The sequence below is a fragment of the Myotis davidii genome, unplaced genomic scaffold, assembly GCF_000327345.1.
Source record: "Myotis davidii unplaced genomic scaffold, ASM32734v1 scaffold1947, whole genome shotgun sequence".
Taxonomy (NCBI): Eukaryota; Metazoa; Chordata; class Mammalia; order Chiroptera; family Vespertilionidae; genus Myotis; species Myotis davidii.
In genome coordinates, this window is record NW_006297822.1 from 257,177 (window position 1) to 273,688 (window position 16,512).

Here is a 16,512-nt window from a genome sequence, read left to right on the forward strand (position 1 = left end):
GAACAAATATGTTCCATGAAATTTTTACTGTCAGAATCTTCGTTTGTCATTAATCTTTTTAAATATGCCGGGTAATCTGGAAAATGTATATCATTTGGACAGACTTTCCCTTTGCTACAACATCGAGTAAATTTCCCATCGGATGGTTTTTCATCAGAGAAATTTAGTGAGAGGCAAAATTCACATCGAATAGTCATTCCACCACAACCATGTTTGAGAATTGCATCCTTATGTATTCCATTTTCCCTGAGAAGGCAGTTCCTACCGGTATTGGTAGCACTTGTTGACTGTTCTCTAGACATATTCTGTTGTTGCCACTGCCTTCTTTCAACTTCAAAGGCACGTTGGTCTTTTGACATTTTCTGTCGATAACGCTGGTGTTCAGATACATCCTGTCGCAGGCCCTGCCTTCTTTCAAGATCAGGTGCACGCTGCTCTGCAGACACTTTCTGTCTATAACACCAGCATCTTTCAGCTGCAGAGCTACATTGTATCAACAGTTGTTCTTTAGACATAGTCCCACCTCTCTACTGTCACGGTGTGAGATGCAGGTGAATGAGAGTCCTGGCTGTCAGACCGCTGAGAGCTGTCTGACCAATGGCTGATTCTGGCTGATTCTGTGGGGGTGGGACTTCCTGCTCCATGTTGTCAGTTTCCACAGCTGTAATGAGGAAACTGGGGTGACAGAGGGAGCTACGCCCTTCAAGTCTCCCTCTCTCTCTCACTGTGCTCTATGCGTAGTGGCCTCCTGCTCTGTCAGGTCCTCCAAACCTCCCGCTCTCTGCCCACTCTGCTCTCCGCCTGCAAGGTCCTGGGAGCCCATGGGTATGTCTTGGCACGGCAGGCCTCACCTCCCAGGCTGGCAATGGTCCTAGGAGCCCGCAGCCACAGTCGCCTCCTGGGGCACTTGACACCTGCATATGCAAATTAACCGCCATCTTTGTTGGGTTAATTTGCATAGTCATTCTGATTGGCTTGTGGGCGTGGCCTGAGCATAGCGGAGGGATGGCTAATTTGCATGTTTCTCTTTTATTAGATAGACCTATAGAGCTATAAACTTCCCTCTCAGGACTGCTTTCACTGTGTCCCATAGATTTTGGATTTTTGTGTTTTCATTGTCATTTGTTTCCAGGATCCTTTTTATTTCTTCTTTGATATTTTTGGTAACCCAATCATTATGTAATAGCATGCTATTTAGCCTCCAAGTGCTTGATTTTTTTTCATTCTTTTTATTGTAGTTGCTTTGTAATTGTATGCTTTTGTGATTTGAGAAGATGTTTGATGTGATTTCTGTCATCTTGAATTTGAAGAGACTTTGCCGTTGTCCCATTATGTGGTTTGTCTTTGAAAATGTCCCATGTGCACCTGAGAAGAATGTATATTCTGAAACTTTGGGGTGAAATATTCTGAAGATGTCAGTTAATTCCATCTGATCTAGTGAGTCATTTAGGATTGCTGATTTTTTGTCTAGAGGATTTATCCATTGATGCCATTGGGGTATTAAAATCCCCTACTGTGATTGTATTGCTGTCTCTCTCTCCCTTGATATCTTCCAGACTTTTTTTTATGTATTTGGGTGCTCCTGTATTGGGTGCATATATGTTTAACAGAGTTATATCCTCTTGTTGAATTGCTCCCTTTAGTATTATGAAGTGGACCTCCTTATCTCATGTGATGGCCTTCACTTTGAGGTCTATTTTGTAAGATATAAGTATTTGCTACCCCAGCTTTTTTTTCCCATTTGCCTGAATAATTTTTTCCCATCCCTTCACTATCAGTCTGTGTGAGTCCTTTGTTCTGAGGTGGGTCTCTTGTAGACAGCAGATACATGGGTCATGTTTTCTTATCCTTTTAGCTACCCTATGTCTTTTGATTGGAACATTTAATCCATTTGTGTTTAAGGATATTATTGATAGGTACTTGTTTTTGCCATTTTTATTCTTTATGCCTGTGTTCCTTCTTCCCTTCCTATTTCTCTTTCTACAGCAATCCTTTTAGCATTTCTTGCATTTCTGTCTTGATGGTAATGAACTCCTTTAGACTTCTTTTGTCTGTGACACTCCTGATTTCACCTTCAATTTCAAATGATAGCCTGGCTGGTTATAGTATTCTTGGATTCAGTCCCCTGCTTTGCATGACTGTATATTTCATTCCATTCCCTTCTGGCCTGTTCCTGTTGAGAAATCAATTGATAGTATAATGGGAGATCCTCGTAGGTAACTTTATGTCTCTCTCTGTGGCAACCTTTAAGATTCTTTGTCATTGATGTTTGCCATTTTAATTCTGATATGTCTTGGTGTTGGTCTTTTTGGGTTCATCTTGTTTGGAACTCTGTGTGCTTCCTGGACTTGGGTGAGTTTTTTCTTCCCCAAATCAGGGATGTTTTCAGTCATTATTTCTTCAGACAGGTTTATTCCTTGCTCAACTTCCTCTTCTTCTGGTACCCCAATTATGCAGATGTTGTTTCATTTTGTATTGTCCCAAAGCTCCCTTAAGCTCTCCTGCTTTTTAAGTGTTGTTGTTTTTTTCTGGTTGCTGCTTTGCTTGAGTGTTGTGTTTTTTACCTTGTCTTCTAACTTGCTGATGCAGTCCTCAGCTTCTTCTAGTCTACTCTTGATGCTATCCATTGTGTTCTTTATTGCAGCTATGTCATTCTTCATTTCATTTTGATTCTTACATGTGTTGTTGAATTGATCTTCCATCATTTTCAGCATCCTTATAACCATTGCTTTGAATTCTTTCTCTGACAAATTGCTTACCTCCATTTCATTTATTTCCTTTTCTGGTATGCCACCTTTTCTTTCATAAAGGGATTGTTTCTTTGTCTCCCCATTTTTGCTGTTCTCTTGTGGTTGTTTCTGTGTATTAGATCAAACTTCTATGTCACCCAAATTTTTTTGAGTTTGTCTTAATATAGTAGATGTTTTGTGGGACCCATTGGTGTATTCTCTCAGGTCTTCTGGGCCAGGTATTCTAGGGATGCCTCTTGTTGGGATATTTGGGTTCTCTTGGTGTAGTTGGGTCTTGAGTGTTACTGTCCCGTTCGTGGATGAAGTTTCCTCTCAGGGTGTCTGGTTATGTGGCTCGCACTCTGCCATCTTGACCAGACAGCCCAAAATAAAACTCGACAAGACACAACAGAAAGGGAACAAAACAAGAATGTACTCACAACACCGATAACCCCAATAAAAGTGACCACCAGAGAAAAGAGAATTAGGAAAGAAGAAAGATCAAAAATGATACTGACTAAAGGAAAAAGGTAAGAGAGAAAATAAAACGGAGGGGGGATAAATATATGTATGGATGTGTATGTATGTGTGTGTGTGTGTGTGTGTGTGTGTGTATGTATGTGGAGAAAACTCCACAAAACAAATAAATAAACCGAAAAATACAAACAACAATCGCCCAGAAAAAAAAGTGGGGCGGGGGGTAGGGGGTCAGACAGAATCTATAAAGACAGAGTTTATATACAGAAAGTAGGGTTGAGGAATTCAATGAATAGGGGAAGGACCACAGTTTAACATAGAGGAGGTAGAAAGAGAATGAGTGGATAAGAAAAAAAGTATAACTAAAACAACATTTTTAAAAAATTTGTCTATTCACTTATTTTTGGAAAAGGAGAATAGAGGCAAGAGCAGATTGGCTTGAGTTTAATGAATTAAACTAATTAAACAATTAGGAGAAGAGAGTAAGAGAGGGGAGGGAAAACAAGCATAGAAAAAAACTGACTAGTGAAGAAAGAGAAAAGAGAAGAGTGTATGGACGTGGAGCAGGGTAGAGGATATTAGATATATGAGTAAGCCAACAGAAACTACAATAATAATAATGGGTCACTAACAGATAAAGAAGATCAATTTTTAACAAAGGGTTAAAAGAAAGGTAAGAGAAAAACTAAAGTGGGGACAGGAGAAGAGAAACAGGATAAAAGAAGTGAAGAAAAGGATGGAAAAATAAAATAACAATAAATAAAAATAGAATGAAGAAAAGTAATACAATAAAAGATGAACAAAAATTTTTTTTTAATAAAAGATTGAAAAAAAGTCAAGTGTCATTTGCTTCAACCAAGTTTTACTGGCCCAGTGGGGCTGGTTTAAGACCCCACTCTTCTGTTCTGTCTGCCATTTCTCAGTTTCCTGTTAGCACTGTATTTAGGTTCCAAGCAATCCACCACTCCTCTGTGTCTGTCTCCACAGCCTTGGTTGCAAGCAGGCAGGTCAAATCTGCCCGCTCTGCAAGTCTGCCTGCTGTCAATCTTAATCACTCAAGTGTCTGTTTCTGACAGGGCTTTAGGTGGGTGTCACTGTCCAGACTGAATGGCCCTTCTTCAATCCAGTCTCTGAGGGCTCTTTGGGACTATACAGAGTCTTTGTTTCGTTTGTACAACTCAAGGTGTAGTCTGAGTATGGCTGAATTAGCTGCCTTGAGGCTGCTGGGTGGGGCTGGCTCTTCAGTAGAAAAATGGCTACTTGGGTTTGGAAGGTCATGAATATCTGAGGACCGAATTTCTGGTCACCTCTCCCTGCCCTGCTTTCCTCCACAGCCTCCCCCCAGACTCCACAAATCTGCACCTCCACTGGCACTGCAGACTCGGGTGAGTGTTTGTAATTGAAAATTCCTATGAACTGGATTTAGCTAATAAAAGCAAAGGCAAAACAACCACGGGACTGCGAGTTTCTCTCCCGGCACTGCACTGCTTGGGCAGGTCTTCAGGCTGCCTTTCTGGGCACAGCCTCTCGCAGCTATGGACTTAGATCTAGATTCCCCAGCCACAAGTAGCCCTGTGGACTTCCTTTCCACAGTTGGATGTTAGGCCTGTCCCAAGGGATGCGGACTTGGTGCAGTGCAGCTTCCTTCTGACCATTTTGACCTGGTGGTCGTGTGTCTCTCTCTAGCTCAAGTCCCCGATCCTACCATTCTCCAAGCGCTTTCTGCCCTTCCAACTGCAAATTGTCTCACCAGCTGTGTCCAATTTACCAATTCCGGATGGACGCTCTCCAATTTAGTTGCTCCTTCAGTCTGCTCCGGGAAGAGGCGCAGGACCCGTCTGCCTATTCAGCCACCATTTTCACCTCTCTCTCTCCCTAACCTACATCATTTTTATTCTGTAATTTGCTTAAAGAGAGTTAAAACTCGCAGGAAAGTTCGTATTGAATAGTTAGTCAGAAAAATTACTTGTGAGGGGAATATTGAATCTCAGTATCCCAAACTTAACCTATTACATCTAGATGATCCTATTGTAGATGTTACACTGATGGTTTAGTGTAGCTATAATATTTTCTTTATCAGTGAAAATCTGTATCTTATATACTTTGCTGAATCAAGAAAGTTAATCAGTATATCAAGGGCTTTAACAAAGGAAAACTTTATGGGTATTAGTTAATCAGAGAAGTTACTTCATTCTGCTGGACATTTAGTTAAATATGTTTTCATTGATGACTAGCAATACGCTTTAGTCTAAATGGTAGATAGCAGAATTTTGTGTTTAAATGAGATGATACTATTACCAGGGTAGGTAATTTTTTTAATCTTTAATCAGTTCATTATAATTACCTGAATATTGAAATCTATTTTACTTGAAAAAGTTCCAAAGGGTGACTTATTTTTTTAATATATTTTTATTGATTTCAGAGAGGAAGAAAGAGGGAGAGAGAGATAGAAACATCAATGATGAGAGAGTATCATTGGTCAGCTGCTTCCGGCATGCTCCCTACTGGGGATCAAGCCTACAACCTGGGCATGTGCCCTGACTGAGAATCAAACTGAGATCTCCTGGTTTATAGATTGATGCTCAACCAGTGAGCCATGTCATTTGGGCAATTGACTATTATTTTTAAACTGCACTAAAAGCTTTTGTAAACTCACATTTTCTCATTTTTTTTCAATGTTATATTATTTTTCTGGTGTATACCCCAGTGGTTAGACATAATATAACTTACTAAGTGATCATCCTAATCTCATACTCATCTGACACCATACATAGTTATTACATTATTATTGACTGTATTCCCTGTGCTATACTTTACATACTCATGATTGTTCTGTAACAACCAACTTGTACTTCTTAATCCCTTCACCTTTTTTACCCCTTCCCCCTAAACCCTCTTCCATTTGACAACCTTCAAAATAGTCTCTGTATCCGTGAGTGTGCTTCTGTTCTGCTTGTTCATTTTGGTATTTTGTTTTTTGGGTGTTTTTTAGATTCAGTTTTTGATAGATATGTATTTATTGTTCATATTTTGACAATTTTTTTTTCTTCTTAAAGACCTTTTAACATTTCATGTAATACTGGTTTGGTGGTGATGAACTCCTTTAGCTTTTTCTTATCTAGGAAGCTCTTTATATATCCTTTGATTCTAAGTGATAGCTTTGCTGGATAGAGTAATCATGTTTGTAGGTCCTTGCTTTTCATCACTTTAAATATATTTTGCCAGTCCCTTCTGGACTGCAAAGTTTCTGATGAGAAATCAGCTGAAAGTCTCATGGGAGCTGCCTTGTAGATAACTGTTTTTCTCTTGCTGCTTTTAAGATTCTTTCTTTGTAATTAACCTTTTCCATTTTAATTCTAATGTGTGTTTGTGTGATCCTTATTGGATTCATCTTATTTGGGAATCTCTACACTTCCTGGACTTGTGTGTCTATTTCCTTCACCAGGCTAGGGGAGTTTTCTGACATTATTTTTCCAAATAAGTTTTCAATTTCTTACTCTCTCTTGTTCTTCCGCCACTCCCATGATGCATATGTTGATAAGCTTGAAGTTGTCGCAGAGGCTTCTTACACTATCCTCATTGTTTGTATTATTTTTGCTATTCTGATTGGGTATTTTTTCTTCATTTTATTCAAAATCATTTTTTTATTCTCTGCTTCATCTTCTCTACTGTTGATTTTCTGTAAATTATTCTTCATTTCAGTTAGTGTATCCTTCATTTCTGAGTATTTCTTTTTTATAGTTCCAATGTCCTTTTTAATGCTGTTGAAATTCTCACTAAGTTCCTTGAGCATTAGTATAACCAGTATTTTGAACTCTGCATATAGTAGATTGCTTGTCTCCATTTTGTTTAGTTCTTTTCCTATACAGTAGGTCCTCGGGTTACGTTGGAGATCCATTCCTACAGTGTGACGTAACGCAATTTTCGCTGTAAGTTGGAACCCACCTATATAAGCACCTATGTCACTCACATGGAGCACATACACAGCAGTAATGAAGTGAAACAGTAAAAAAAATTTAAAAGAAAGATAACAATTCCTGACCTTTACTTGTGCTAAATAAATAATAAAGAACATAAAGCACATATGTACATACGTTGAAATGACAGAACTTTTTTTATATATAAATAAATGGAGAATCATGAAAACGATGTACTCCGACGTAACCCGAGGACTGTATTGTTCTGTTCTTTCATTTCAGACATGTTTCTTGGTCTCCTCCTTTTGTCAGCCTTCCTGTTTGTTTCCATGTATAAGGTAGAGCTGTTACATCTCTTGGACTTGGTAAAGTGGCCTAATGTAGAAGGTGTTCTGTATAATCTAGTGGCTTAACTTCCACAGTCACATGAGCTAGGCACTCCAGCTTGTCCCCCTCTACAATCTCGTGTGGACTGTATACACCCTTCTATTGTAGTTGATCCTTGATTGCTGTTGGCACATCAATGGGAGGGATTTACTCCCAGGCTGATTTGCTGCAAGGACTAGCTATGACCACAACCACTGTGGAGAATCAGCTGTACAGGGTCCACCCCACAGAGATGGGCCTGCTTCAGTGGAGCTCTAGTGCCTGCTGAATCTGCCCCAGAGTGTGTCACTTGTGGAGGTGGTTAGATAGTGCTTCAGTGTGATCTGAAGCTGTCCACCAGGTGCACTGGCTCTGGGGCTTCCTGGGAGGTGCACGCAGCCAAGGTCAGCTACCACCTATCTGGGGCCACCCAGCATGAGCTACAAAATAATTGCAGGTGGCTGCTATTTGAGCTAGAATTAGAGGTGCCCAGAAAAGGCCAAGCTGGAAACTAAGGCCAGCTACTGCTAGTACCAAGCCTGGGGCCATTTAGCAAGTAAGTGGTACAGAGCACACTGAGGCCAGATGCTGCTTGTCTGAGAAATTTTAGGAAAGTCTGAAGCATGAGCCAAGACAGGCCATTTGTATGGAAACAGCTTGGGTGTGCCTGCCAGTTTGGTGGAACAGGATTTGAGGGAATCACCAGGGCAGGGTTAATAGTGTTACTCAGGTTGATGGAGATTCAGATAATGGCACCTATCTGCTGACTCTATTGGGCAGGGGGAGAGGGGTAGTCTCAGAAAACATTCAGTGTCCTCTGCAAGCATTTTTGTCTAGAACAGTGGTCAGCAAACTGCGGCTCACGAACCACATGCAGTTCTTTGGCCCCTTGAGTGTGGCTTTTCCACAAAATACCATGTGCGGGCGCGCATGTACAGTGCGATTGAAACTTCATGGCAGAAGTCGGTATTTTGTGAAAGAGCCACACTCAATGGGCCAAAGAGCCACATGTGGCTCACAAGCCGCAGTTTGCCGACCACAAAGCTGTACCCTGAGTTCTTTCCCGATGTCAGACAATTCACTTCCTCTACATATGTCCCTGGTGCCTCTTGATATATTTCCTCAGCACTGGAACTTGGAGGGAGTAAGTTTGAGTAAGTGAATGCACAGGCCCTTTAAAAGGAACTGCTTGGAACTCCAACAACCTCATATTACTCAGCCACAATCCTTACTGATTTTTATAGCCAGAAGTTATGGGGACTTCTCTTCCTGGCACTGGAACTCTGGGTGGGGAGGTTGAGAGGGTTCTTGGGGGGCTGGGACCCCTTGCTTCTTAACTGGTACCTCCACAGCTGAGGTAGTTCTCCCAATTTTTATCCACCGCACGTGGGTGTGGGGACCAGCCCATTCTAGATCTCTGACCCTCCTGCCAGTCTCTGTGGCTTATTCTTTGAATCCGTAGTTGTAGGACTTCCATTTAGCTAGATTTCAGGCAGTTCTGAATGATGGTTCTATATTTTAGTTGTAATTTTTATGTGGTTGTTACTTTACTTCTTGATAGGAGTACAAATGTGCGCATGAATCTTTCTCAGATTTGAAAAACAGATGTGGCCATTTAAAGCTTGTTGGTTTTGACTTCATCTTAGAATCAGCAAATTACCACCAAATTGGCAGTTATTTCCTTTTAGGTATTGCACCTATTTATTAAAATAAATAAAAGAAGAACATTTCAGACATTTGACAAAGAATATTATCTGTTGGATTCATTCTTTGATTTCTTCATTATTTATCATTCATTTTCAAACACCAGGTTCTGGACTGGTAAATCTAATCCTGTGACCATGACCCACAGGACAGGAAGGAATCCATGTGCAACAAGCATTTTCTATAGACTAAATTGATAGTTTCTTGAGTAACTGTATACTAATGTTGCTTGGATAATATACAGTGGGTAGAAAAAAGTATTGCATTTACATTATTATTATGGAATATTCACACACATAAAAATAGAACAGTACAAGGATCCTTATATCTATCTTGTTTCATTAGCACACTTGTTCACCCCCCTCCAGTATTATTTTGAAGCAGATTCTGGCCATTTTATTTCTTTTGTATACATTTTAGTATATCTCTCCAAGAAAGAACACTCAGAAAAATATAATGATCATACCAGTATCACACTTAAAAGAAAAAGAGAATAATGTAATTTTAAACACAAATTTTACAAGCACTGATTTATTTGTCATATCTTTTATAACATTTTCCCAATTGATGGATGTGAACAGAAATATCATGAAGAATATGCAAACCTTTTAGTAATAGAATGGAACCTGTGTGTTCAGTCAATTTGGAAGTTGTTTGCCTAAAGTATCATCCTTTTTTCTACATTTAATTGAGCCCTGTCTGTCTACCTAAAAAGTTCTTTCATTTGAATGCTAATTTAAGCTAGGGATATAATAAGGCACTTAAAGAAATGTGTGACATAGCTAAACGTAATTATATACTAAATTTATGATAGACTTGTGTTAAACATGAGTTTTGTAAGTACCAGAATAACTCAATTGCATTGGGAAAAAATAAAACCTTTCCATTTCGTCCAATTCGTCAAGGCTTAGGCTCTCATTTGTAGGTGTGATATTGGGAAAATTTGTCAAGACAAAATCTAGAGTGTCATTTATGCCCCTAAAAGTTGTATTTTTATCCAACAAGCTTAGTAGAATTAGAGCCTTGGAAAGAAAGTTGTTCTCAAGAAATTTCAGAGCTGTTTTCAGTAACATAAGGTGGTTGGGATGTTTAGTCCTGTTTCAGTAATTGGTCCAATCAGAAATGCATATCATGGTAAATGCCAAAAACTTAATTTGGTATAAGTGTGGGGTTGTGTTGTATGTGATAAGATTAATGAAGTAACAGACATCCATTCCAATCTGGCTGTGCTTTAGTAGTGTCTGATGGTAATTTTTTCACTGGCAGTTCTGACCTGTGTCTGGATAGAACTTCCAGGACAGTGGCAGGGATTTCAAGAATCTCCCTTATTTGGCATCCATTTTGTTGGCCTGAGCTGAGGAAATAATGGGCCTGGGAAATTGGACCAGAACTTGAGAACCCTCTTTCCCAGTACTGGATTGTGTATTGTTTTTTTTTTTGGCATGGTCTGGTCATCTTCTTCATCATCTTACCATCCCACCCCACCCTATCCCTGAAGAAAATAACTTTAACTAAACAAGGTAGAGGATAGGAGCCAGTTGTCTTAATGTTATGCTTGTGCGTTTTGCTTCTAAATTTTACTGCATTTGGAATACTGACTCTCTTACTCCTAGAGCTTAAAAACAATCTTGTGTGCCAGGAATACCAGATACTTGTCTCTTTTGACTCTGGGTCACAATGGTAGGTACAGTTACTAGCTAAGTCATGTGATTGAACAAGTCTGTGTTAGGCTCCTGAACCTGATTCTGAATATCATTGATGGATGTATTGATGTAGGGATTATCTTAACATTCTTCATTCTTAAATTGAGATTTCTTTAAATTACTTCATTTCTACATAAATGCAGAAATGAAATCTAACTAAAATTAATTACTATTTGGCTTAGATTTACTTGTATTATTTAGAACTTCTTATTAGTTTGTTTGAATCAGATGTTTTACAAGCATCATTATATATATTTTTGAAGGAGATATCTTTCAAAAGATAAGCGTTCTCCTATTTCTTTAGATCAGCGGTCGCCAACCTTTCGGACCTCACAGACCACCGGTTAGCGACCACTGCTCCAAAGGTTTCCTTAAACCAACGGTCGCCAACATTTCAGATCTCACGGACCACCAGTGGTTCGCAGACCACCAGTTGGCGACAGCTGCTTTAGATCATTTAATTAGAATTGATCTCCTTCCAGGGAGTATTTATCATGATCCAAAGGGACAGCAAGCTACTAGGCCTAAAACAAATTATTACACAGGAACATTTTCTTTCTCCATGTTCATATTTAAGCAAGTAAGATCTTGTTAGATTTTGAATGACAGTTCTCTGTCTAAAACTATGAAGTGATTTCCTTCATGCTTAGAATAAAACCAGACTTCCATCATGACCTAGAAGACTTTATATCATCTAGCCCCTGCCTTCTCTGTGTCTCTCTCTCATAAGTCTCTTGACTTTCTCATAAATTGTACTTAACACTTATCCTCTTTCTGTTCAAATTATATATGACTAGAGGCCTAGTGCACGAAATTCTCTCAGCCCGACCTGTGCCCTCTCATAGTTCAGGACCCCTCGGGGGATGTCCGCCCACCTGCAGCAGAGGCAGGAGAGGGTCTTGCCACCACTGTTGCGCTCGCCAGCCAGCCTTGAGCCTGGCTCTGGCTGAGCAGCGCTCCCCCTGTGGGAACATACTGACCACCAGGGGGCAGCTCCTGGGTTGAACGTCTGCCCCCTGGTTGTCAGTGCACATCATAGCAACCAGTCATTCTGCTGTTCAGTCAATTTGCATATTAGAGCTTTATTGTATAGGATAATTTCTCCTGCCTCATGGGTGGTTGCTAAGCCCTCTGCACAGAAAGTTCTGCCCTCAGATTTTCAACTCTTGACTCAAATGTCATCAAGTTATTAAAGGCTTATTAGTAAGCAACCTGACAAACTATTTTTTGGACCTAACAGTTTCTATTTCATTACCCTGTTTTGTAGACTTTGTTGCATTGATTAGCTGAAATTGCATTTCTTTATAATAAGTGGTCTCCTCCTAGATCCTGTAATTAAGACAGACTGGTTTTCAGCCCTCTGCTTCAATTACCTCATAGGGTTGTTGTCATAAAGATGAAATTAGTTAATAGTGTCATGCACATAGTAGCAATATATTTATTACCTGCTGTTGTTAGTATTATCATCGTGATTATGTTCGTGGTTTTGTTCATCTTCTTCACTTCTCTATCTTCAGTGCAAAAAATAATGCTTGGAGCATAAAAGATGCTCACTTAATATTTGTTCAGTGAATTAAAATGATTTAAAGCCTAAATATTTCTGTATGTAATAATGTGTTGTATTTTACTATTGGAAATAAAGTTGAATTTAATATAGTGTCCATATTTTTCAAAGTATACTTTTTTTGCATGGTGATTTTAAAGGTTGAATTATGAATGTTAGTTATATTACATAAGCATATTTTCATATTTGAAAAATAGAAACTACTGACTGAAACATCAGTGTTATTAATTTTAAGAAAGTCTGTGGTAGGCCTTAGCCAGTAGCCCAGTTGGTTAGAGCATCATCCTGATATGCTATAGTTACAGGTTTGATTCCTGGTAAGGTCCAATGAATGCATAAATAAGTGGAACAACAAATTGATGTTTTCCTCTCTCTCCCTCCTTCTCTTCCTTAATCTCCCCTTTCCGTGCTCTCTCTAAAAATCAATAAAAAATTTTTAAAATCAGTAAAGTCTGTTGTAAACATGTTGGTTTGTAAGTGAAATTACTTGCATCTTGAATATGAGGAGTTTTTCTTTTTGATTTCTTAACCTTTTACATTTTTCTCCAAATAAAATATACTCTGAATATTCTCATTACACATCATATCCTAATTATAGCAACATTAAAAATCTTTTGATGGGAACCAAGTCAGGCTAAAGATCATCTTTCCCTTTTTGCTATAAGTCACAGTTCTCTTGGTGAAGTATACAGATAACTATTTTAAGATGTTAAGCTTCTCATTGTGCACTACACTTTCCCTTTTTCTTTATTTGAATTTTAAGTTTCACTTCTTATGCCTCAGATAAGAAACCAGCCAATTCTAGAGCATAAAACTAGTTAATCTGAAATTACTGCTATTCTAAGTGGAAATGTAATATAATACTGTTTATCTCCACAATAGTCTAGAAGCCACAGTACTGATAATTTTATCATATTTCAAGATGATTTTATTAAAGTCACACCTTTTATATATGCAGAATTAACATAGTTCTTGGTCCAGTCAGTCTCACATCCATAATTTGATCCATCTTGTTTTAGTAATAGATCCTCTTTTTTCACTATTCTTCAGTCCTCAAATTAAAAGAACAGTAACAGAATGAGAATGTAAAGATGCTGTCTTAGCCAACTGGGGCTACTATTACAAAATACCATGGACTACTAGTAAGTGGATTAAAAATAGACATTTATTTTTCATAGATCTAGAGACTAGAATCCAAGGTCTAGGTGCCAGGCAGATTTGGTTCCACTGCAGGACTCATAGATGGCTGTCTTTTCAATGTGTCCTCACATGAAGGGGAGAAATAGAGAGGGGTGCTCTGGTCTCTTTCTTTTCTAGTAAGGACACTAATCCAGTCATGGGAACCCCATCCTTAGGACCTTATCTAAGCCTAATTACTCCTGAAGGTCCCACCTCCAAATACCATCATATTGGGGGTAGGTGTTTCAACATAAAAATTGAGAGACACAAACATTCAGTCTAGCCCTGACTGGTTTGGCTCAGTGGATAGAGCATTGGCCTGCAGACTGAAGGGTCCCAGGTTCGATTCCAGTGAAGGGCATGTACCTTGGTTGCAGGCACATCCCCAGTAAGGAGTGTTCAGGAGGCAGCTGATCGATGTTTCTCTCTCATCGATGTTTCTAGCTCTCTATCCCTCTCCCTTCCTCTCTGTAAAAAATTAATAAAATATAATTTTAAAAAAAAATTCAGTCTATATAACAAATGCTTAAATTAAATCAATTTTCATAAACTATTTTTCCCTAAAGGATTGGTAAGAAGAAAAATATGGTTAAAAGCTGAAACCATAACTTAACAACACATTGGTACTCTGACCTTAATACGATTGCTCAATTATTCAAAGCTTGAACTAAAAAAATTGTTTCCACCAAATTTGAATAATAATTATTGTAAGCACTGAAGGTAATTCTAAAATACTTTGACTGGAACTTCAGAATGTTTTTTGAGTAAACATCTAGCCCTCTAAATGATTTGAAGAATATGATATTTATCTGGGTATGTGATATCTAGAATGTTATTTTTTAAATATTAGTCCTGTTTTTAATTATTGCACAAATGTTTGTATTCCAGCTCTTCATTATGCACACATTTTGCATATTCATTGTAGACAGGGCCCAGGTCATAATAGATGGTAGGAGTGACTCAGTATGTTATTTCTTTGGCATCAATGAAAGATGATTTTAAAAGGTATATAGAATGCCTTAGTTAAACCAAGACTTACAGACTAAATCTCATTTTGTGCTGTCCAAGACTGAAGTCAGATTATTTAATATGCAACTATATAGACAGTACATTCTTTCCTTAACCCTAGCAATTTTTCCCCATTCTAGATGTCAACTCAGGCAGGGCAGACTAGGTTTGACTTAAGTTTTTCCCCTTCCCACAGCCTTGAAGTGTAGGCATTCTCACAGCTGCTTTCTATCTAGATCTTACCAGTATGTGTTTTCTTTAGCTCTTTGTGGGTTACCCCCTCCAAGTACCTAGTCACACTGTCAGAGATTACCTCTAATAAAAATGAATTCCATACTTTAAGTAAGGGTTACACCATCTGTGCTCAGGGAGAATGTTACCTTGCAGCCAAAGCTTGGGAGAAAGGCAGTGCATATCTCCTCTAGAACTGTTCCTTCGAGCTGATTTAAAAATCGATCAAATCTTTAAAAATTAACTTATTATTTTAAAGCAGTGTGAATTAAAATTTATCCTAGAATTATTCACACTCAGCTTTTTTACATGCAGTTATTTTTGTTTTATTTTAAAAATATATATATTTTCTTTTGGCTAGAAATGAAGGCTCTTAAACATATTTTTTATTATTTCCTTATAGGTCTACTTCCCCTGCAGGACAGCATCATTCTCCTATCTCTTCTAGACATCACTCCTCTTCCTCACAGTCAGGATCATCTATTCAAAGACATTCTCTTTCTCCTCGTCGAAAACGAACTCCTTCACCATCTTATCAGAGGACAATAACTCCACCTTTACGACGTTCTGCTTCGCCTTATCCTTCACATTCCCTGTCTTCTCCTCAGAGAAAGCAGAGTCCTCCAAGACATCGTTCTCCAGTGCGAGAGAAAGGGAGGCATGATCATGAACGAACTTCACAGTCTCATGATCGGCGTCATGAAAGGAGGGAAGGTATGCACTGTATTTTATCTGGATTTTTAAAATCTACTTAAGTAGATTTTTTAACTTAAAACTTGGACATTCAGATTTATTATTATAATAAGGGATAGAAGAGAACTCTGTTATATTAACTCTTCTGTAACACACAGAGGAGAGGTCTTGAGGACAATAGGAGGTGCTTATGGCATGGGCTTGTAAGCTGTTAGCATGTGTATTAGTAGTTATATATATACGTAAGTTGGTGCTTTCTTTAAGAAGTTTTACTTGAGTACTCTCAAATTCTAGAAATTTTTGGTCATCTAATTTTTAGCCCATCCTCCTAATTGCTGAGTTAATTCTTTTAAAAAATAAAGAGGTGAAGGAATGAGAAGCAGCCAACCACAGGGCAGAGTTTGAAAGCATCAGGAGTGATTTAATAAAGCGGTGAGAGTAGGGGGAGCATTCAAAGGGTCAGTGCAAACCAAGTGATAGTTTTCCAGGTATAACTCAAGAAAGAAGTAAACAAAGCAGTTTCCTTTCTTAGGTCCCTGAGAATTAAGTTAACTTTGAATTTGCTACACCCTGTTCAAGCTGAGATGCTATCATTACCTAACAATACAATGTAATATCTCTCATCTAATATCTCTGTAATTGTCTAAACTTCTTATCCTTGTTTATTTACCTTGACAGGTTTTTCCCTAACTTCTCCCCAGTTAGTTTTAACATAATGAGTACTCAGAAAATATTTGCTTACTTGCAACATTTCTGTTTCATATGCATTTTAAAAGGCTGTTTATGAGTACAGTATAGCAGTCTCCCATGAAACATGTTGAATTTAGTTATTCTCTTCCTATCAACATTGCAAGCAATAATTAATCAAGTTTTTTTTATTCAAGAAAATAATGGATACATAAGTAGAGACTGGAGAGAGCACCTATTTTTTTTTTTTTAAA

The 16,512-nt window shown here is 38.4% G+C and overlaps 1 protein-coding gene across 1 annotated transcript in view; it reads left to right on the plus strand.

Moving 5' to 3' along the window:
* ZC3H13 (zinc finger CCCH-type containing 13) overlaps window positions 1-16,512 on the plus strand; it is a 138,367-nt gene that overhangs the window by 64,227 nt on the left and 57,628 nt on the right. The window contains 1 exon segment of the mRNA XM_006773664.2: window positions 15,282-15,592. Coding sequence (XP_006773727.2) covers window positions 15,282-15,592 — 311 coding nt within the window.